We start from the raw sequence: 22,233 nt of genomic DNA, 5'->3' as shown, positions 1-22,233 counted from the left end.
AAGTGCCGCTTGGCTGCTGGAGGGCTCTGTCCCCAGCACAGGGTGACAGGAGGGAAAGCTCAGTCCTTGGAGCTTGCAGCACAAGCCTGTCCACCCTTTGCTGCAAGCAAGAATGGTGTTGATACACACACCCACAGCTGCCTCTTCTAGGGCTAGGCAAGATAGGCATCACCTGATGGCCAAAAATGTGCATCCAGGTGCACGCAGGCAGGCTCTCTGAGCCTGAACACCACAGGCAACCCGTGTCCCTGGCTGCTCCCCAGTGCTGGTCTTTCAGACTCATGCAGGCTTGCCGATGGGCAGGGAACAAATACCTCCTTCAAAACCAGTTTGTTTCCAAGCTTACTCAGGAGACCAAAGGATGAAAAGGAGGGCAAAAACTGTCAGTAATGTCCCAAGTGTCCAGAGCCCCTCCTGCCCCTTTCTTGCTGCACAGTGCAGCTTGAGTGTAAGGAAAAGAATCAGTGAAAGCCACTGGTCCAGGATCAAAAAACTGCTAAGAAATTATCCTGATGACACTGCTCTTTTTTCACTTGCCACTTGGGAACAAACTTGACATTTCTGCCTATCTGAAGCTCCTGTAGCACATGCAGTTGAATACGCTTTAGGTAGTAGCCACAGAGCACTGGTTTTCCTGGCACACGGTGCATTCACTTTGCGTTTGATAGGAAGTACTTAGCATTTAAAGACCTGCTCGCTAGAGCTAGTGAAGAGAACATGTTTAACTCATTATGAAATGAATGCTGAGTGCAGCAGAGCGTATCCAAGCGTAGCCTTAGTCATCTCACAAAGGTTTTCAAGACATAATAGTCTTCACAGCAATACTATTGATACTTCATCTTTATAGGATTAGAGTGCATTTCTTATGTCTCCCAGGGCTTTCATTTTGCTGTACAGCTCCTCTGTGCCTTCTAACTTACTGATGTCATTACCAACAGCACAAAAGATTTATCATCTTTTCTTATTTCTAGAACTCTCTACACACCATTAGTACACATTTAGAATATTTCAATTTCCTGCATGGCTGTAAGAATATAAATAGAAAAAGAATGGAAACTTGATTTTCCTTTGGAATGCTAGGCAGCAGGCTGCATTTCCCTTTTTTTTTTTTTTTTTTAAAAAAAAAAAAATATCAGGAGCAGCAATTGTCAATAGTAGATTTGAGCTACCTTTTCTAATCCCTGATTCTCTCCACTCTAAAGACTGGAGTACTTTGAGTTATGGCACTGTCTGTGCATTTCGTGTGGGCCATCTGATCTGTGTTAGACCCAATTCCTCTGCACTGGAGTAATTTTTCTCTAAAGCTGTTACCCCCAGATATCACCACAGTAGCAGAAGATAGATGAAGTAAGAAAAGACCAGACTGTGAATTATATCATTTCCTTATAATTCATTACAATATATTTTATTTGTAGTGAAATGTAGTATATTGCTTTGGATGGATATCTCCCCCCTTACTTTATGCCTTTCCTTCTGTTTTCTTTTAGCAATTTACAGATACACGAGAACATTTTAACTGTTCTTCATTACTTGAATTGTAAAACTGCTTGACTGTTTTATACTCACCTGCAGTTGTGAGAAGTTTGCAATATTTCTCTGTAAATATAAACTGAGTTTGCATAAGATCTTCCATGGAGGAAATTGTGCTATGCAATTAATGTCTATGTTTTCCTGCAGTATTTTAAGGAGAAAGGGTGGTGCTGTGTTTGTTGTTTATCCAGAATTCTCTCCATCCACAGCATGGAAGGGTCCATTGTGCGCCTGCCAGAGATAGTCTCCTTGAAGAAGAAATACAAAGCCTACCTCTACTTGGACGAAGCTCACAGCATCGGTGCAGTGGGAGCAACAGGACGAGGAGTTGTGGAGTACTTTGGTATGAGTCCTGATGATGTTGACGTATTAATGGGAACGTTCACAAAGAGCTTTGGTGCAGCTGGAGGATACATAGCTGGCAAAAAGGTAAAGGAAAACACATATTTAACATCAAGGGGAAGAAAAGTACCTTCTTATTGGGTGATATATTTTATTATCTTTTCACATAGACTGCTTTACAGAAGCACAACTCTAAAGATAGTACCACTTTTGTCTGGATCCCAAATGCACATCAAACAGTCAGACTTTCTTATTTTTGTCTCATGTTCGTATTATGTAATTTGCTTGGGCAGGGTATTTCCGTGCCACCCTGATGATTGTTGTTTGTCTTGGAAATGTTTAGACACTTTGTGGTTGGCTAAATATACTTCACTACATTAATTTGCATGCAGACTGCTTGTTACTTTATTTCATATTTGTAAACAGCGTGTGGAGCAATATTGAGAGATTAAAGCCACAGTTTCATCCACTGATAATAAAATTCCTGAACAGTTGTGGATTGTCATAGTTGCATTTTTTTTAGGAGGATGGTGAAAGAGGGTTTACTGAGGGCCTTTTGCAATAGTAAAATCTGTGTCCTCAGTTGCTCTGTGTACATTAACAAAACAACAAAACAATCTTCTTGTCAACAACAGATGTCAATGAAAAGTAGAGCTGAGCTTGTTTTAAGTAGGAGTGTAGTAGAAAAGAAAGCATAATCAGTGCCATTGTGAAATGTCATCATTTTTGTTGCTTAGCAGAGATATGAAGTGGTTGTTGATTGTTTACTCTCTTCATACTCCATGAATGTATTTCTTAAGCAGATTGCTAAATGAGTAGGAAGCCTTCTTAGACAGTCCATATGGATGCTGTCAGGATAGTAATAATAAGGGTAGCACTTGAGTAGAACAAAAGGGATATAAGAAAATATACGGTGTATATTTTTCACCATCTTTAGGGGTTTTTTCCTCTTAACAAAGACTATCATAAAGTGTAAAGAATCAACTTTCTTTTGTTTGCTTCCTGAATTCGTATCTAAAAATTAAACTTCTATGAAGGACAATATGGCTAACAGCTAGAAATGAGAGGAAGCCTAGACCTGTGAAAAAAAGGTCTCATTATCTAACCCTAGGAAGTTTTTTTAAATGAAAGAGGTCGCTCTTCTTACGCCTGTGTTTATCACTAAGCTTTGCCTCAGGCTTCTGGGCCTTGGTGGCAGCTGCTCACCTGCATTCATTTCTGCCACCAAAATCTCACTGTGGCATTTTTTGCTGTGTCAGTAAGAGCACAGATGCCTTCTCAGCTATCTGGTTAAACCTTTAGGATTACAACTGCAATGCAGCAATGCATAATGCATATGAAGTTAAATAAATCTTTTTCCCTAGCACTGGAGTTACAGCATAGACTAAAGGATATTTTTTTTATTTTTATTTTTTGCAATAATTTGTATAGCCACCTTTGTTTATTTGGTGATTTTATTATTATTATTATTATTATTATTATTATTATTATTATTATTATTATTATTATTATTACTATTACTATTATTAATCAAAGACCATTTTCATGCAGGCATCACTCCTTTCTCACTACAATGCATTTCACTTTTAGTGTGATGACAGTTACTCTGCAATCTGCACTGTGAAATACGAGTTGTCATAGCAATGATAGTCCTAATCAAGCTCTGAATTCCTTCCCTATCCCTGCATTCAGAAGAGTCGCTGGTGCTTTAGATATGCCTACAGTACAGCAATGCTTTTGCTGAGACCACAGATTGTGCTCTTGCTTATACAAGGAAATGTTAAAGCACCTATACTGATTATAACATGACAGAACCTGCCACACTGATGGAAAGTTTCAGTTCTAAGAAATGTGTATGCTAATAGCCAAAGATAGATCCTAGTAAGGTTGTTTTTGCTGAGTGTTAGGTCTTGGGGAAAAAAAACTCTGCTGTTGTCACGTAGGTTTTGTTTCATTCCCATTCGGAGATGGACTGAACAGTATTTTAAATGCAGCTGTTTTTTGGTCTTTAAATGATTTTGGCTCCTTTATAATAAGTTTCAGCACATAAACAGCATTCTGTTCCAGAGCTTTGTTTCAGCTATAATTGCCCCACTTAAATTGTAAAGTACTTGCACCTGATATTTCTTCAGGCTGCGTATTAACAGTAGCAGCCAAGAAAGTAAACCAATAACTGGTGAAACGTCTTTTTTTCGCATGTTCTCACTCTGCAGTAGTTAAAAGGGAGATCTGCTATTTGGGCACCTCAAAGCTCATTCATACTTTGTTTTGCTTGTGTAAGGACCTTGTGGACTTTTTACGAACACATTCTCACAGTGCTGTGTACGCCACATCTATGTGTCCGCCTGTGGCAGAGCAAATCATCAGGGCAATGAAATGTCTCATGGGACTAGATGGAACAACACAAGGTAAGCCACCCTCTTTAACTTGCATGTATTTCAGTTACAACTAGAGCATCCGCTGTGTTCGGGTGTGCACAAAAGCTCACCCAGCAGAAAACTGGTACAGTAATGTAATCCCAAGGGAATCATTCTATTGTACAATGAATACCCAGATCATCACATTTCCAAGTGCTATCAACTGTACTTCTTTTTCCACACTCATTCACAAGCAGCAGAGATGGAAATATTCCTGGATTCTGACACCAAGCTACTACCCATATTCACCAGTCCCCTCTGCTTTGCAGCAGCAAATTGGAAAAGTACATAAATTGCCCTTTAGATTGTGTGATGTTGAAGGAGTTGTTTAGAAGGACTTATTTTCATGAATGGGCAAGGTTCTGCCTGTTCAGCTTCTTTCTAAGTGTGAACCTTCAAAACTGCAAGCATCTCAAGCATGGCACAGAATTTTAACATGGGTATTGTACATTAAATGCTGGTATGAGAAGATGATTATGATAGTTCTCACTTTATTCAGGCATTAGGTTATAGTGTCCTGAAACTAGTTTTGAAGACTGTTTTGTCCCTCACCCAAAAAAAATGGGTTAAATCCTACCTCAGAGAAAAGCTCTTGTTTTTGTTGTTTTGTTCTTGTGTTGTTTTTTTTTGTTTGTTTGTTTGTTTGAATTTATATAGTTTTTGTCAGGCATGCCTGTGGGTCACTTCATTGCGTAACATGTAGATGAAGATACAGATTTTGTTCTGAATTGTAGTCTCTTTTATACTGGTCCAGCAGCGCTGTGTTGTTTTCTCTTACTTTGTGTAGGACTAACAGAGTCATTCTGTGTTAGACCTCCTGCTGTGTTATGCTGGGAGTAAGGTGGTAATGGAAAGGAAAAAGGATGCATAAGGGAGTGTAAGACCACATGACACTGCTCTTCACAGTTCTCTTGCAGTGGCCTAGAGCGTTTAGAGAGTTTTAAGCGAAGATGGACACGAGACTATTGAGATGTTTATCACAGCCCTACACTGAGGCCAGAATTTCCAACGCTTCAGTGTAGAAAAGGAGGGATAGAGAATCCAGTTGCGGTGCCAAATTCTGCTGAGTCCAGTAACAAAGTGCAGCCAAACTCCAGTGCAATATGTAGACGAGGAAATGATGCTTTTGTCATTTTGACAGAGAAGTCAAGTTGGAAACTGTTGTTACGCTCTGCGAGTTGAAGGGTCAGGGTTATGTATGCTGATGTCTACATCCTGTTCGTTCTAAGAGACCACGTCTGACATGTTTCTTCTACCTTGGGGATTGTGTGTGCAGTGCAGCCTGTCCTGCTGTGCTACTCCCTGCACTCGCTGTAGGAAATGCTTGCCGTCAGAGGGCAGCCTTACACTGAGCCTTCCCAACAGCTACAGACTTGAGGCTCTCATAGTTGCCGCGTGTAAAGTATTAAACATGCAGAGCGTTTCCAAACCTTCAAAGCCTCTTACAAACGACCTTCAGCTAGCGTGATTCTGCATGCAGTTCAGTGCAGGCTAACAGAAGAACTTGGTTCAATACAGCCTTTTCAGCCGTGCGTGTCTGCCTGTCTCAGGGCTAAAGAGGTCACAGTGTTTTCTCTTTTAGAAGCAGTATTCTTTAATAACATAATGTTTTTATTTGTCTGCAAAGTCTCCTGCAAATGCTTTACGAAATAAATTAGTGTTCTATCAGTTCTTTAAAATCTGTCTGCTAATATGAAATGCAAATGAGTAGAAGAACAAATTAATAAATCATATATCACAACTTAAGAGTATTACACAAAGGCTAGCAAACTGACTATGATGTCTAAAAATGCTTCTTGTCCTTCTGAGCCAGACTCATTATTTTAGACCATTGGTTTTTCTTTCATGTGGGCCTTCCTTCATTAGGCTGTCTTGCTGACTACAAAAAAAAAAAAAAAAAAAAAAGCAACACCAAAACACAGGAAAAAATGTTGTGCTGGACCACACTACAATGCTGCTTTGGCATACAGAAAGACGAAGACGGAGAGAGGAAGAGAAGAGAGAAAGCGCTGTCTCTTCTTAGATAGCTTTGTTTCCAAGGACAACGGTGGTCTTGACTGAGTTCTTTTGGTCTGCTGTCATGGAAAATGGTGAATTCTATGTGTGAGTCGTCCTCTTGAGAGCATGAGCCATGTAGCAGAGACCTGGTAGTGAAGTTTCAAGTGAACCACAGGGTGATGGTGGACCCTCTGTGTAAATGAGATCACGGGGTTTTTCTCCAGAAGCCTGTAGGATTGGTAAAGGGAGTTTAATTTGCAATTTAATTCAAATGGCATTCTCTCCCCAAGGACAACTGGGGAATCCTTTAGATGGACATCTACCCTGATGGCCTGTCCTCCACAGGTCATTCCTGTAGGGGAGGGAGCCTTGTGGAAAATACTGACAAAGGTTTTAGAAAAGAATTAAAAAAAAAAAATTGCTAGAAAGTTCTATGTTAACTAGAGGGTGCTTCTTGAGAAGAGTTTGAAATAAAGGGATGAAAAATACATGTACGTTAACCTAGCTGGTTCTTGTATGTGAACTTCATGACTGACTCTTTTGTGGGTAAATAGAAAAGCAAGGGAAAGAAGATTGATTTGGTCATTTAAGTTACTGTTCTAAAAAGTCTTTATTCTGTGTTTTCAATCATTTCACTCAGTCTTCTCTTATTTTCCCAGATATAATGCTTTTACATTCTCTTCAATTTTCTGACAGTTATTCTCCACAGATCTGTTAAGCAGCTGATTTATGAAAGAGTAGGGTAGTTGAAATTATATAGTGGATAATGCCAGAGGCCAGAAATGCAGGGATAATGTTTGTGCTTTATCCCGGTGTGTATCCAAATGATTGATCTCCCATGTTTTCTTCCTTTATTTTCCATTATTAAGAATATGGTTGTTTGGAAAGTCAATCATGGTATACATTTCCTTGACAGGATTAGTATATTGGATGCATGACTACAGAATATGAATAGATACATATGTACACAGGGGATACAGCTTAATTACAAAGATGGCGAGGTTTAACACTAAAAAAATAACCCTTAAACCTGAACTGTTTAGCTGGAAATTATCCACAATGACTGTGTTTCAGGCTGTACTTTTTTCACAGGAAAAAAAAAATTCATTCCTCAGAACAAGTCTATATATACATATGGGCTTTTGATGATGATTTAAAAAATAATTAAATGATGATTTAATTAAAAAATCACTTCTTTCCCTGAAGAGCTTTGGTTTCTCCAGGCTTTGGGATGAAGATTTGGATTAAGATAGCCAAGATTAGCATTTTCACCTTGTTTTTGAAATATCATCTGAGCCCTGTGATGCTATGAGTCCCTAAATATATATATATATATATATATATACATATATATGTGTGTGTATATATATATATATATATATACTTGAAATGAGCAGTGACAAACTTCAAGACCCACCGAGTGAAGGAGTATCTTCCAGCTCACTGCCAGAGGGCCTGAACCACAAATCCCCCATCTGGGACCTGGGGGGGCCTGAACCACAAATCCCCCATCTGGGACCTGGGGAGGAGACTGGGGCCCTGAGCACCTGCATCCATCCTGCACTGTCAAGCTTTTAGGGAGGTGAGCCAGAAAGATTAAAGAGAAGAGACTCTGGCAAGCAATGGAGACACCACAAGGAATAGATAACAAGTGGTTAGGAATGATGAAGATGGACCAAAATGAGATGCTGAGAAGATGAGCTAGAGAGGCTGTGAGCAAAAAGGGCCTGGTGTGGAGAAGGAGGGGAAGAGGGTCTGCAAATGAGTCTGCAAGTGACTACAGCATGCACACCACTCTGCAAACTAATTGAGCTAGATACTCCTCTGTTCTCTCTGGTCAACAAACTGCTGTGGAAGTGTGCTAGCAAAATGTGTGCTTAACTTCCTTTGCAGCAAGAGACTCCAGTTTATCTGGGGAAGGTCTCATTTTAAAAGCTGTGTACTGACACTACTAAAAAGGTAAAGAGAAGACCTGGTATTTCCCAAAGCAACCATCTATAAATGTGGAATATGCCTCATGCCAGTATTCATGATGACAATGAAACATTAATGTCATGGTAATGTGATCTGTATCTCCTACAATGTAGTCATCTTAAATTCAGTCAAAGAGATTGGGAGGATGCTGCAGAGACCATAGCCAGTTATTAACATTTCAGTATTTTCCTGTTTTCTGCTGTGCCTTGAGAAAATGAAGTGCAAGAAATGTTGAATCAGGAGAAAGCAGTAGTTCCCTTAAAATTGATAGGCACAGTTGTTCCTGCCTGGCAGGTAGATTGGGGTCAGTATGACTAAGTCCTTTGCTTCCTGAGTGACTTTTAGCAGAAGAGTCAGAGAACAACAGCAAAAATTTGAAATATATTTCCATTTTCATGTAAAATCGTATTTTTAGTAGAGTACAAATCCTGGCATTTTTCGATGTCATGCTTTACAGGACTCTGATAATCAGCAACTGGTAGAACAAGACATTTATTCTTGGTAGTGTAATGTCATAGATATTATCATAGCTGCTACAATAGAGTTGTTCAAAAGTGTATGAACTTCTGGCAGCTGTGTTTCCTTTAGTAATGTCATAAGGCAGCAAGTCTATAAAAAAAATATATCCCTCTTAAAGCTTTGTGGCCTTTTCATCTCAAATGTGTCTCTCCTCATTTATTAGGAGATATGGGAAACAGAAGTTCCCATGGCAGTTACTCTTTATAATTCATAATATAGATACTCTCTATATGTTCTCCTTGTGGCTTCTCGTTACACCACTGGAGATACCTCAGGAAGCTCAGCAGCTGCTTTAGTGGTTTTATCCCCACAATGAGACTGTGGTTGACTCAGAAAGCTTGGACCCTGTGCAAATGTTCATGTGCACTTACTTGCGTGCAACACAGCCTCTCCAGCTGTGACCTGGGACCCTTTTTTTTCCCCCACTTCTGCCTGAGAATACCAAAAGCATATTTTTACACTTAAATTTGATAGGTAAAAAATAGAACCACTAAGCAGACAGAGTTAAGACTGGTAGGAAATGTAAAGCAAATTTCTTGATGGGTAATAATAAATTATAGTGACTAAAAAACAAATTAGAGCATTTCTGAGTTGTTGTTTTTTTTTTTCTATTTAATGCATAGCAAAAAACAATTCACCAACAGCAATAGGCAGTTTCATATGTTTTTTTATGGGACACTGCAAAATTTAATGCCATATCCTCAGGTATCTACTGTCTTGTTATGTTAAAAGCTAATTCCTGAGGTTGTTTAGACAGAAAGTGTTTAATATGTTAAAGTGCTTTGCCATTTGTGCTGATTGGTTTATCTTCTTGTAGCTACTAGTTTTCATTTTTGTTTGTAGCAGATCTTGAGTTCTTGCATTTGAGCACATTCAGACTGCAAGAAGCTTCAGAATGCTGTTTTCTGTTTTGGCTTGGCATTAAAAGAATCTGCTTTTAAAAGGTTCCTTTTTGAAACATTTCCGTCTGCCTTAGATTTTTGTGTAACTGGAGGACCAGCTTCTTAAAATGCTCAGTTTTCAACATTTTCCACTGCTATCGGTGCTCAGCAATCTTTTGAAAACATTACCTTTGCATCTCAGGGTCCTCTGTAAACTCAAACATCTTAGTTGAACCATCACTGTAATCGGGCACAAGCCAGCACTGCTGCTGAGAAGGGCAGTCTTGGTCTTTCTCCACCTGCCAAGCCCCTTATTAGTGCCCCTTTTCCTTACGCTAGCATTAGTGCTTGTGCAGCCCTGCGATGAACTGAATCTGGGGACTGATCTAGCTGAAAAAATAACTGAAGCCCCCACAAATGGTGAGCCTACAGCCAAACCGGTTCCCTGAGCCAGTTGACCATATGGCTGGATGAATCCTAGTGCCAGGACTCGAGCAGCTGGAGTCAAGGGGAATGATCCCTTTCTCAGCAAATTAAATTTGTGCCAGACTCAACTGATCATGAAACTAGAGCTGGAAGCTTTAATGCAGCAAGCTACCTAGCGACAGACCCCTTGAACCTGCTCAAAACACCCTGCAGAATCAGTCCCTCTAAAGTACAGCTTTTTACTGTTCCCTCTCAAATTTTCCTCCTGCTGCTTCATTCTGAGATGATTGCTTCTCTGGGGTCTTCATCAAGCAGAATGTTTGAACCATGGCTTAATTTTAAGTAAGTTAATATTCCCAATAAGTATGTGCCTACACTTAGAGCATTTAAGCAGCTTTATTCCCTGTTGGCTCACCACTGGCTCCGTGGCTAAGGCTCCCAGTTGCTATGACAGTGAAGATGGTAATGATGATAATATGTTGTCGTGATTGTTACTTGTCTGAGCCGAACATCACAGATGTTCTCCCAGCAGTGGATGATGAAACAGAGATAAATTCTGCTGTCTCTACTTGAAATGAGTGAGACATGCTATTCTGGAGGAGTCACCTGCCATGTGATCCACCTCCTAGAGGAAGCCAAATGTATCTGCGGAGGGTCAGTTGATCTGCACAAGAAGGGGCTTTGGAGTAATAGTGTCTGCAGTGGGATTTGCAAGAGCTCTGAGGATTGACTGAATCCTGCCTCATTTGAAGTCACTTTTTCCATAGTCAAAGTTAAACCAGTGCCGAGTCCTTTAGCAGATCCTGTCCATGGATAAGTCTCCCTGTGTTCATAAATAAGCTTTAACTGCAGGCAGAGCAAGGATATGACCAGACTGCAAGCTTTTCTGCATGGCCTGCCGTGCAATGTATCTGATGACTAGCAGCCTATCCCCCAGTAAAGAAAGCCACGCCGTCCCCAGGGGCAGCAACACACCACTCCACGACAGTTTCCTTTTAAGAGTCTTTGCTGCTGAGCATGAGGATCCCTCCTCCATTCCTGATGCTGCTTGCCACTGCCTGAGGACTCCAGCACCATTATCAGCCCGAGGAGCACGAAGGAGAGAAGTGCCTTCTCTAACGGCATTCCTGTCGCTGGCATTTCAGAAGCACCTAATGTGATACAGATGGAGCGCGTTGTGCACTGGCTGGCTTTCAGTGGAGGGACTGATGTGCTTTGTGATTAATCACCTGTGCTGGGAGTAACTAAGGCTCAGCCAAGGCTGGCTGCTCTGTCCCTGCTTTTGTGCAGGACACCAAGTGCTGACACTGTACATCTGAATACAGATAAGGTGCTGGGTAGGCACGGTTGGCTCAATTCAGAAATAAGGCAAAAATGACAGTGCATGTGCAATTTCTCCCTTTTCTGCTTCAGTTGTAATTGCCACTTTTTCTTCCTGTAGTCTGCTCTGGAAAGTGTTTTGCAGCAGTTCACAGTTAAAATTGGACTGACTAAATAAGTCCTTAAGGGCTTATTTAGCAGTTGAATTAAGTTGAAATTACTAGGTTTATAGTTGGCATTAGACTGGAGAAGAAAATGTCTTCACTTCTCCCCATTTCATAGCAAAGTTATTTTTTTATAAAGATTTTTTATCTGAGAACATATTTCCTTTAGGCACCCCGGTTTTATAGCATTCTATTTGTGATTTAATGCACATGGAGGTACATGTGTGTTACTCTTATAATGGAACTGGGGGGGGGCATGGAGGGGAGGGAGAAAAAAATCTGTCCATCTGCAACAGTTTAGTGGGGAAGAGCTATTGTTTTCCAAATTTTTTTTTTCAGCCTATGAAAGTTTGCTTTTTACTATCTAGTTTTTAGTCAAGGAGGGCAGGGAGTAGAGTTCTGCATCCAAGGAACACAGATTGAAGAGACGCTCTGACACCGGTATGTAGAAGGTTGATTGTGTAACTAATTATCTAGAAAGGCCCAATGAAACAACAGCTGGAGACGATTAAAGCAGGTGGATTTGTATCTTGAAGAGTCCACCATGTGCCAAGGGAAAGCGTGGTGTGGGATTATCTTTCCTGGAATGAGTTCAGGAAAAACAGCTCTCCTTCAATTAAAATACACCTGAGATCTTGATATGAAAGGCTACAGGTTGCTTATTCCTGTTTTCAATATACTGAGTCAGAATTTCCAAAGTTAGAAGCCTACAGGAAGAGTTCAAAGGTAGAGTGTTTGTGCAAGAACTGAGCGCAGCCAGCTTCTCCGCTTATTAAAATCTTGCAGGAGCGAAAAGCAGACGTCTCTGGAAGAGGAAAACAAACTTTTGTTTCAGAGAGCTGATAGTTTTACTACCTGTTTTGCTGCCAGGATAAGGTCCTCAGCTGGCATAAATAGCAAAGCTCTGTTGAAGAGCGTGGAGCTGCGCCAGGTAACACCCGCCTGCGATCAGGCCCTCGGGCTTGTAGTCAGGATGCCTTCCTGCTGTCAGACTCCAGAGCAGCTCCTCACTGACAGCAGGTCTGTAGCCATCGCCCGGCATGTGACCAAGCATCCACCGAGCCTACTACTCCAAGTGGCTCCCTTAAAACATCTGCTGCTTCAAAGAAATTATGAGCAAGCCATCTATCTTTTATCATTTCTTTTTCTATTGCCATCTCTTTGTGTTTTCTTTTTTTTTTCTTTTTCCCTTAAACTAAACCATATTAATTGTGAGCTGTAAAGCCTTCTAAAAGCTTGCAGAAATTAATGAGCTAGAACTGGCAATACACAATAATGCGTGTCAAATAAAAATGTAATCAGCGTTTTTTCCCAGAATTGCCAACACCTTAGAACTTTGCAATAAAACAAATATTTTTAAAGCAGTGGAACAAATGTAATTTCTGAATTTGCCAGCACAGTTGCACTGTCCAGGTAAATACTCCTGTATTTCAGTACAATCCCCATAAACTGGCTATGTAGCACTGTGTGTTCCAAGTAGCATGAAGATAACTTGTGAAGTTAAGAGTCCTTTATCCTGCAGTTTTCCCTCTTCGTGTCCCTCTTTAATTCAGCTAGAATTAAATTTAGCTGATGAATCTTTAATTCTACATCTTCTTGATGTAGAGCTCTTAATAAAGTTGTGCTTAACCTCAGCTGTGAAATCTGAAGGATTAGTGGGCTTCATTTTAGTTAGCTAAGGGTCAGTTTTCCCTGCTCAGGCTTTCTGTTTTCTTTGAACATATACTCTGTTGTGGTTCACTTGTTTTAGGGAATATATCTACCTGGCTATCCTGCATGCTGTGCTATATGCTATTTGTATAGACCATGGAGTCTGAAAATCCTCAAGAATTTTGCAAACTAAAAAGTTTTGAACAAATATATTTACTATCTAAGGCTCTTATCCTGTAATTAGTGCTGCACAGGCAAATTCTTGCCCTAAAATAGATGCAGTTATATCATTTTAGCTCTGACACTGCAGATTTTTGCTCATAAAAGGAGGAGGTTAGCAAGAAGACTACAAGACTCAAGATCACAGCCTCAAGAATCAAAGAAAATAGCTTTTAAATACAGTGCCTGTGATTAAACATACCACAGTGAAATTTGGACTAAGATCTGATTCTAAGCTGAATTCCATCACTCTTATGCTGATTTAATCTGCAGTGTGGGGGAAAAATTGGGCCAATGAGACCAAAATAAACATTTTGCTCAGATCTGCCTTCTTATCTGACGTTGGAGGGTCCCATAAAGGAAAGAAAAAAGCGTTGAAATACAGTTACAAACTTTAAGGCTTTTATTGCTCTTATCGGGACAGCCTAGAAGATGGCTGTGTATATGGTGTGTGTATGTGGTCTTTGACCACAAAGCTTAACATGAGAAAGGAAAGTGTTGACACTTGGTAAAGAAGTAGGTTCCTCCCAGCCACCCACCCACAAGTACAGTGTGTGTAGCAATCGTCTCCTAATGTGCTTTTTCTCCCTCCAGATATATGTGAATGCTCTGATCTTTTATTTGGCTCTTTAATGCATCTCTGCAAGTGACATTACTATTTTGGGATGTTTCTGAAACATTGAAGTGGCTCTTTTGCATCAAAGTTGGCTTCCTTCGAATGGATTCCAAGGGGGTTTTCAAAAGGGAATCCGACCCATCGCAAAATTGGCTAAGGTTATGGATTTAGCAGGGTAGGACTGGAAAAGGAGGGAGGTATTCAACATTTGGGGGGTTTGCCTGAAATTACTCTTTCAGCTCTAAGGCTTCTTTTGCTTTGGAATCTGAGTTCCTGGTACCTAAAATAAGGAGAGACAAAATGATCAACTGTAGGCCGGGAGCATATGGTTTGATAAATACCGAAGGGCCTGGAATCTTGCATGGCTGACACTTTGTTTCCAGCTTTGTGGTAAACAGCTGAATAGAAAGGAGAAGGCGGCAAGTATTAAACTGCATCCGCCAAGAACATCTGCATTTATGAAAACTTTCCCTAATTGAAAATCTAGTAGTTTCAAATGCTGGAGGCTGGGAGTTTGGAAACTAGCTTAGGGGCTGCTAAGATAGCAAGAAGCAGTGGTGATTTCCAGCCCCCAGTTGAGGTCACTCCTGCACCCACCTCCCTGTCATTTGGGTGTTCAGGAGATGCTGGTAAAGTCTTTATGAAAACTCTCTCTCCTCAAGCACGTTATTCTGCAGTTCTTCTCTAACCCTTTTCCTTAGCCATTTCCTTAGCCTCCCCTACCCCCATCTCTCCTCCTCCTCCTTAATATTTCCTCCTGGTTCTTTGAGATCTACTACACCAAAAATATTTTTGGAAATACCACAGGCTATTGTTTTTATTAGTGACTGGAAAGCTTTGTAGTAGGATGCTTTTGTGTTTCATTTGTTTTCCTTGCTCTGGCACAGCTGTTTTTGTTTTAGCAGCATTAGAGAGATGGTTAAACTATTTGTGGCCTTTTCTAACCCAGCAGATCTCTTCCACTGAATGTTTTAAGCTGAATGACTGAAACTGTAACTAACAGGTTGTCTGTGTGGGCAGTTTGTGCATAAAGTTACAAATGCACCGGTTTTATGAGATCTTTTAATTTGTTCAGCAAAACACTGATCACTGTGAAGCAAGTCCCAGTTTCCCTATAAATTTCCCAGCCAGAACATCAACAGAACCTTGACTCGGGAAGATACAGAACAGATGAAGCAGTAGATCTTGTTCAAACCTACATGCACTCAGAAATGATTAGTGGAGAAGAGATTTACATAGGTGTGGTGATCCCCACCCATGCCAAGAGAGAATAGGAAGAAAAGCCTCAGCAGTAGCTGTGGCAGAATGTGGTCAGAGGACGAATCTGCCGAAGATGGCACGTTGCGGATGTCACTGCCTAACTGGCTGTTGTGGTTACAAAGAGGAAGATGGGACATCAGCAAACAGGCACCCAGTCAGAGAATGATGACAGCAGAAAGTAGTGAATGAAGAATGAAGTGAACAAAAGGCAAAGGAAAAAGGAAATGGAGTTGGAAAACAAAGTACATCTGCACAAAGGCAACTTAAAAGCAAAGGAAAAAAAAAAAAAAGGAAATAAGTTGTACTGGGGACTTCAGTGCTCATGTCTGGTGACATGATCAAAGTGATAGGGAAAGGATGGGCTGATGAAAAGGAGAAAGGAAAGACAATGATGTAGCAGAGATGTTGTCCCACTAAATCCCACTCCTACCATGCATTCACACCACCTCTGCTGGGCAGGTGCAAGCACCTGCACAGTGATAATGCTTAGGGAATCAATCTGCTTGACAGTAATGTGGTTCCTTCTGGCTGGGTCAGGCAGGTGAGGGACCTGGCTTGATTCATTGTGTGGCAGTGTGAACCCAGGACTGGTGCTGGGGGCACTGGGAAGCAGCAATGTGTGGGTACCAAGTAGGTAGCACCATCCAGGTAGGCAAGAGGTACAGCATTAGATGTGCAGCACGTATATCAGCCAGATGGTGAAATATCATGCAGGTGGAGTGAGGAAAGGGCATCCTCTAGCCCCTGTCTGCAGTAATGATGAGTGTGGCTTCTTCCCTTTTGTATGCAGTGCATAGGGAGGTAACTGCCCTTGTCAGAAATCATCTTAGTGACACTACAAAAGAAATGGCTGAGCTGACTTGTTAAGTATGTTTTCCTTTGCTGGTTTTGGTCTTTTTTTTTTTTTTCCCTTCACTAAAAATAATAGTTTTCAACCCTGCTTTTGGTTTTGCTGGGAGATGCATCCCTGAATTAGTGACTGAGTGAGGCCAGGGACAATGCATGGAACAAAATTTGTGTCTGAAAGATGTGAATGACTTAAGTTTGTTGTCAGATTGTACTACTGAGAAAGTAATAGTAAAATAAGAGGACACAGGGACTGAACAGCTGATTCTTAGACTCCGTATCCTTTCAAGAACTAGCAAGAAAATTCTTAAAGCAAATGTTAAGGTATTCTGTAACTTAAGCTTGTGTCTGGGTAGGTTCTCTTGTTCCCTTCTTTTTCATTCCCATTTTTCCTGTCTACAATTGCACTAGCTGCTTAAAGGAGGAAGGTAAGGCTTAGTGCTCTGTTTAAAAATACATACACAAATAAACAGCGGTAAAAACATATCTTAGAAACTAGAGATCTGTCATATGTTTTTCTAATGAATTTGTGCAAATAAGGACCACAATACAACATTTATTTTTGAATTTAACTCTTTTCTACACTTTACTACTCTTTTCCTAGTTTTTTTCTTCTCCCCAGTTGAGGGTCTGCTTGATATAGCAATACGTACAGTCATAACTGCATAGAATTCCACAACTTACCTACTCTGTAAATGCTTGCATGTAGCCAAAAGTAGTCCTATGGATGTAAGTGGATGAGTTATTTGATGTAAGTGACAAAATGTATAGGAGAGATGTTCAGCACAGACCTCTAGGATCTGGAGAAAGGAGTAGGAAGCATCACATGGGATTGCCACACTTTCCACCTCAGCATTCCTCATTTACTTTGAAAAAGAAAATGAGAAAAAATTGTCCTTGAGTTTACTATAGGAAGTCATTCAGAATGAAAAATTAGGAGAACTAAGCAAGGGTTTACACATTTAGATGCACGTTATAATAACTGGAATTATGCTGAATATTGACAGCACACTATAGAATATCAGACTTGGTGTAATAAGAGTTTATTGAATGCCTTGCCTTTGCCTGAAAAACTGAGGAAAAAGGAAGTATCAGTTTGAGCTGATCTAAAATGCAGTGTTTTCTACTTTAAGTTTTATTATGGAAAAAAAAAAAAAAAAAAAAACAGAAACAATTATGTGCACAGAACTGGCTAAGGTATAAGAGGAGCCCTGCAGAATGTTGTTAATGAGAAAATATACAGATATAGTGACATATGTATCAAGGTCTCTGTAGACATAAGATGTTTTCCCTTGTAGTGAATTGTGTTGGGAAAGTACATACTCTATCTATATGTCCTGTATCCCTAGAGACACGTAACTGCTTCTCTACGGGTGTGTCATTCAGCAGGCTTTATTCAGTGCAATACAATAAATGGAATTGTTCACAAATCACATCTCCAGAAGACATGAAACAAGACGTTTCTGGCAGTGGAAAGGCACCTCACAAGTATGGAAGTGTCAGCTGTCTGTCCTACAATGCCTACAATATGCCTACAATGTCCTAATGTCCTACAATAATCAATATAATTGCACTTTGCTCATTCTATGTTCTTGTTCTTCTTCTGAATCAAATGGTAATATATATATTTCAGCTGAGCTTTTTGAACTGTTATGGCCCTCTTTCCAGGCTGTTACTAGATTCCAGTTATGATGTTTGCACTGACTGTTCTCCTGACTGACACATTTCAGGGCTCCAAAGAGTGCGCCAGCTAGGGAAAAACACAAGATACTTCAGAAGACGACTGCACGAAATGGGCTTCATCATTTATGGCAATGATGATTCTCCTGTTGTCCCCTTACTCCTTTATATGCCTGGTAAGATAGGGTAAGTACTGAAAACACCTTCTCAGCAAAACCAACACCATTCAAATGCAAAGTTTATTTCATATGAACTGGGAAAAATGTAGTTATGTTTGGTAGATGCTTCACAAAACAAAGATACTTTGTTAGGTGATTTCATCTTTAGTTACGTTCTATTTCAAATTTACCCCTAGACATAATTTTGAATTGTTCCAGTATGTATCACCTTAAAAACTTTCTATAAACCTCTTTATCTTGCTCTGGATTAACACTTCTGATTACATTTTGAACTTGGATTTTTTTGAATTATTAATTCTTAAAAGAGACATATTGACTTTGAGATATGAATTGTTTTTGATGGATGCTCTTTATCTCCATCTGATACTGATACTTGAACACTTTGCACAGAGTTGTTTTACCATTCAGTACCATCAAGCACCATTTACGGACTGACTGAGAAATGTGTAATGCAACAGCCAAACTGTAGAGAGCCTTTGCACGTAACTTAGGGTGGTTATGTGCTTTAGGTGTAGTAAACACTACGCAAAACGTTCCTAATCAGGCAGAGTAATTGTGGGAGCAAGGAAACCATCACACAGATTGGGTCATGTTATGTGCTGGAACACAGCTCTCACATCTTCCAGAGGCCCAGCTTCTTCAGTGCTTAGGGACTGCTAGTGCCCAGAGGTTTTGATTTGCACTCCAAGCCTTTACCATAACTGAATTGGTTCTCTACTACAGTACACTTTTTGCCATCGTACTGCTAGTATTTGACACCCACATGGCTTCACGAGCTGTTAAACAGCAAAGAATCTCAATCCTACTGGTAAAATTCTGGCTCCTATTGAATTAAATGGGAATATTACCATCCACTTCAATTGAAGACAGGATTCTACCCATTGTTTTATTATACTTGAATGTTTTCTCTTTGTGGTCAGTTTATTAGCGATAATTTACTCTTGTTTTTTTCTTCTTCTTCCCTCCTTAGGGCCTTTGCAAGACGCATGTTAGAAAAAAATATCGGGGTGGTTGTGGTTGGGTTTCCAGCTACTCCTATCACAGAATCCAGGGCTCGGTTTTGTGTGTCAGCTGCACATACACGGGAGATGTTAGACACGGTAAGCACAGCAGATGTCCTGCTGAAATTAACTTCAGATGCAAAGGGGGTTGGGAGAAGCTGTGTGTCTGTTACTTTGAATCTCAATAATTCATTTTTATTTCTGTTTTTCTGGTCTTGTCACTTGATCTTTAAAGGCATTTTAGCCTTATATATTTTATTTTTAAAAACAGATTATGGGACAGTTAACTTGTTATGTTCTTCTATTTCTAATAGTGACCAAGCCTGCCACAACTAATAAAGACCTACATGAAAAGCACAGCAAGACAAAAGCTAACTGCTAGGTCAAAACTATCAGAGTAGGAAACCTGAAACGATATGGAAATAATTGCAAATCGTTTTTTCCATACCATTTTTCACTCTACATTTCCACGTGTTTCTTGAATTGCAGAAGTACCTGAGACAGCCTTGGGGGTACAGGTAGCAACTGAAAACAGTATTTGGAATGGTTTGAACCTAATGAGGTTTAATTGGTGCTGTCTGGCCTCTCTCAGCTCTGTATCTTTCTCTGACACCAGAAATGCTATTAAGATTATGTAGAGACTTCAAAATTAACCCCTCATTCCAACATAGTCAGAAATGTGTTTAAAATAAACTCCTTGAAATTTTCCATCTCCCCTTCTTGCCAAAGATGTTTTTGGCCTGACTTGATATACGTTCTTTCATTCTCAGAGCAAGCCGACTTAGAGGCAGGCAACACAGAGGGTTAACAGTAGATTTCAAGCATTCTTTTTCTTCTCTTTGCACAAGTACCATGCTCAAAGAAAAAAAAAAAAAAAAAAAAAAAAAGGCAACAAAAAACTCACACACCTGTGAATACAGAAGGCATTTGAGTAGGAGATGGCACTTCTTGCGGACAAGCATCTGTGCCTGCAGAGAGCCCCTGGCTCCCATTTGCATCCTGAGATTCATATGGAGGTTGATGAGGGAGCCCTGCCTGGCTGACCAGCTCCCATGCCAGTGTAGACCCCTCTCAGACAACACCGAAAAATCTGCTTTGCACGTGTGCAGTGCAAAATTCCTGCTGCTCTTAAAGGTGCAGTAGTTATTAGCAGGGCATAATACCAGAAAGATAAAATTGTGTAGAGCAGGGCATAGCTATGTCCGTGTGTTGGTCATTGTCATCTTTTACTGTTTGACAGTGTGGATTTTGGCTTACGTAACTGGTAACAGGCAATGAGGTTGATCTGAAGGTTAATCTCTTGAGGTTGCTGCTTTGCTTTGCTTCATCACCCTCCACCCTCAACTGTCAAGTCCATTACTTTTGTAAGCCATCACTGCATGTATTCTTCTGCTACCTGCACGTCCCTGCTTCCTGGTACAAGTGAAGGTCTGAAACACTCCCCAGCTATCATTCTTAAATGTGCTGTGCTTTTACCTTTGCTATACTAACTCTGGCATTCTTTAAATGTTCTTATGCTATGGGAGAATGGAAATGCCCTGAGTTTAATTACATACAGACGGAAAGGTTTTTTTAGGGCAATCACTTTGTGAACATTCCTAAATCCAGTGTAACAACAGGTAACAAGCACAATGAAAACTTCCCTTTGGCAAATTTTTTTTTGACTCTTGGCTTGGAACTAAGAAAAGGAAAGATCCATTTAAAGGGCAAGCTCCCAATAATAACTTCCTTAATGACTTTGAAACTATCTCTCTGCATTAACCATTACTAAAATACTCCTTTCCGCTCACAATCAAAATTGCTATTTTCCTTTTCGATGCCAGAAGGTTGGCAGCTCTTGAGCATGGTTCAGATGCTACAAGATACTGAGTTGTTTCTCTGTGGTCTAAAGTTCCCTGGCTACTTTTTGAATCTAGTGAGAGCTGAGGACACTGCTCAGCAAGTTGCATTACAACCCTAATGCATTATTAATTATGCCTGTGATATTAACGCAAGAAAACAATGGAATGCACTAGAAATACCTTAAACTGTTCAGTGTATTTATGACGACTGTGATCAGCACTGTGTGCTGAGTCCCATCCAATAAAACATAGTGACAACTGCAGTCTTCAGGATCGATATAGAAGTGTAGAAGTATTACCTTACATATGCCTTTTTCGCAAGTAACGATAATTTTTTGTCTGGATTATTATCTCACCATGCTTCTAGAATGTTGTTGTTTTTTTTTTAATCTGTGTTCAATTCATGTACTGACTGATAAACCATAACCTTCTGAAGGAGTAAATTCTGTTCTCATGGATGTTATTGTGCATCTATGACTGCATGAGCATTCTCTATGGGAGAGTAAAAGCAAAATTTGCCCTTTCACCTTTCTTTAACTGATGCTTTTAGGAAGTTGTTTTTCTTCTGTAACATAAAAGTCAGTAGAACTTCATATCTTTTCCAGGAGAATTGACACAATGTGATGGTCTTACAGGTTTTGAATGCTCTGGATGAATTGGGTGATTTTCTACAACTGAAATATTCCCGGTATTCCAAGTCATCTCATCCTGAACTGTATGAAGAAACTAGGTTTGAACTTGAAGATTGAGTTTTCCACCCATGAAGAGAACATTATGATGCTATGAAAAGGGGGGAAAACCCCGAAACTAAAAAATACAAATGCATTTCTTCCCCTCTAAGGACAATTTTTGTTTCTCAGTTAATTGAAAAGAGGGGAAGCTTTGTTGTTGCATTTTATTGTATCAAATTTCTGTATTCAAGAGACTGAACTATTGATACAGATTTGCCTCCCCAGGAGATCTGTCCTTCTTACGGTATTTTTGATGCAGAATGAATGCATCCATTGATCAAGTTGCTAGTGTACAGCTTTTGTTATGGCCCCTTTTTATGAAGAGGCTTCAGATAGTCGTAATTGTGACTGAAATAATAAAGTTTAAAAACTGAATGGATTCCAGTGTAGTATGATGATGTAACTGAACTTCTTCAGTGAAATTGGATTCTGTCTGTTGAAGAGCATAAATCAAGCCATCGCTGTGGATTGCTACCGAGGAAAGAGCAGAAAGTGACCTCTTAACTAATCTGTCCTATCATGCCTTTCTCCAGAAAACATTAGAAGAAGGCAAACGCTGAGAACAAGAAAAGTAGTTTCATCAGTTGTTTCTGACAGCAGATTATGGGAAAGGGAAACGTCTCCTTCCTTCCACAGACC

The 22,233-nt window shown here is 40.1% G+C and overlaps 1 protein-coding gene across 7 annotated transcripts in view; it reads left to right on the top strand.

The window, feature by feature from the left end:
- SPTLC3 (serine palmitoyltransferase long chain base subunit 3) overlaps nt 1-21,973 on the top strand; it is a 94,968-nt gene extending 72,995 nt beyond the window's left edge. For all 7 annotated transcript variants that reach the window (XM_072035283.1, XM_072035284.1, XM_072035281.1 and 4 more), the window contains 5 exons: nt 1,740-1,959; nt 4,154-4,280; nt 17,893-18,028; nt 18,992-19,121; nt 21,499-21,973. In XM_072035283.1, coding sequence (XP_071891384.1) covers nt 1,740-1,959; nt 4,154-4,280; nt 17,893-18,028; nt 18,992-19,121; nt 21,499-21,612 — 727 coding nt within the window. In that variant the 3' untranslated portion in view covers nt 21,613-21,973. The remainder of the gene's footprint in view (nt 1-1,739; nt 1,960-4,153; nt 4,281-17,892; nt 18,029-18,991; nt 19,122-21,498) is intronic.
- The last annotated feature ends 260 nt before the right edge of the window (nt 21,974-22,233 follow it).

Source organism: Anas platyrhynchos, chromosome 3, assembly GCF_047663525.1.
Source record: "Anas platyrhynchos isolate ZD024472 breed Pekin duck chromosome 3, IASCAAS_PekinDuck_T2T, whole genome shotgun sequence".
In the NCBI taxonomy this organism is placed as follows: Eukaryota; Metazoa; Chordata; class Aves; order Anseriformes; family Anatidae; genus Anas; species Anas platyrhynchos.
The sequence above is the reverse complement of the archived record's forward strand: the minus strand, read 5'-3'. Positions and strand labels throughout refer to the sequence as shown.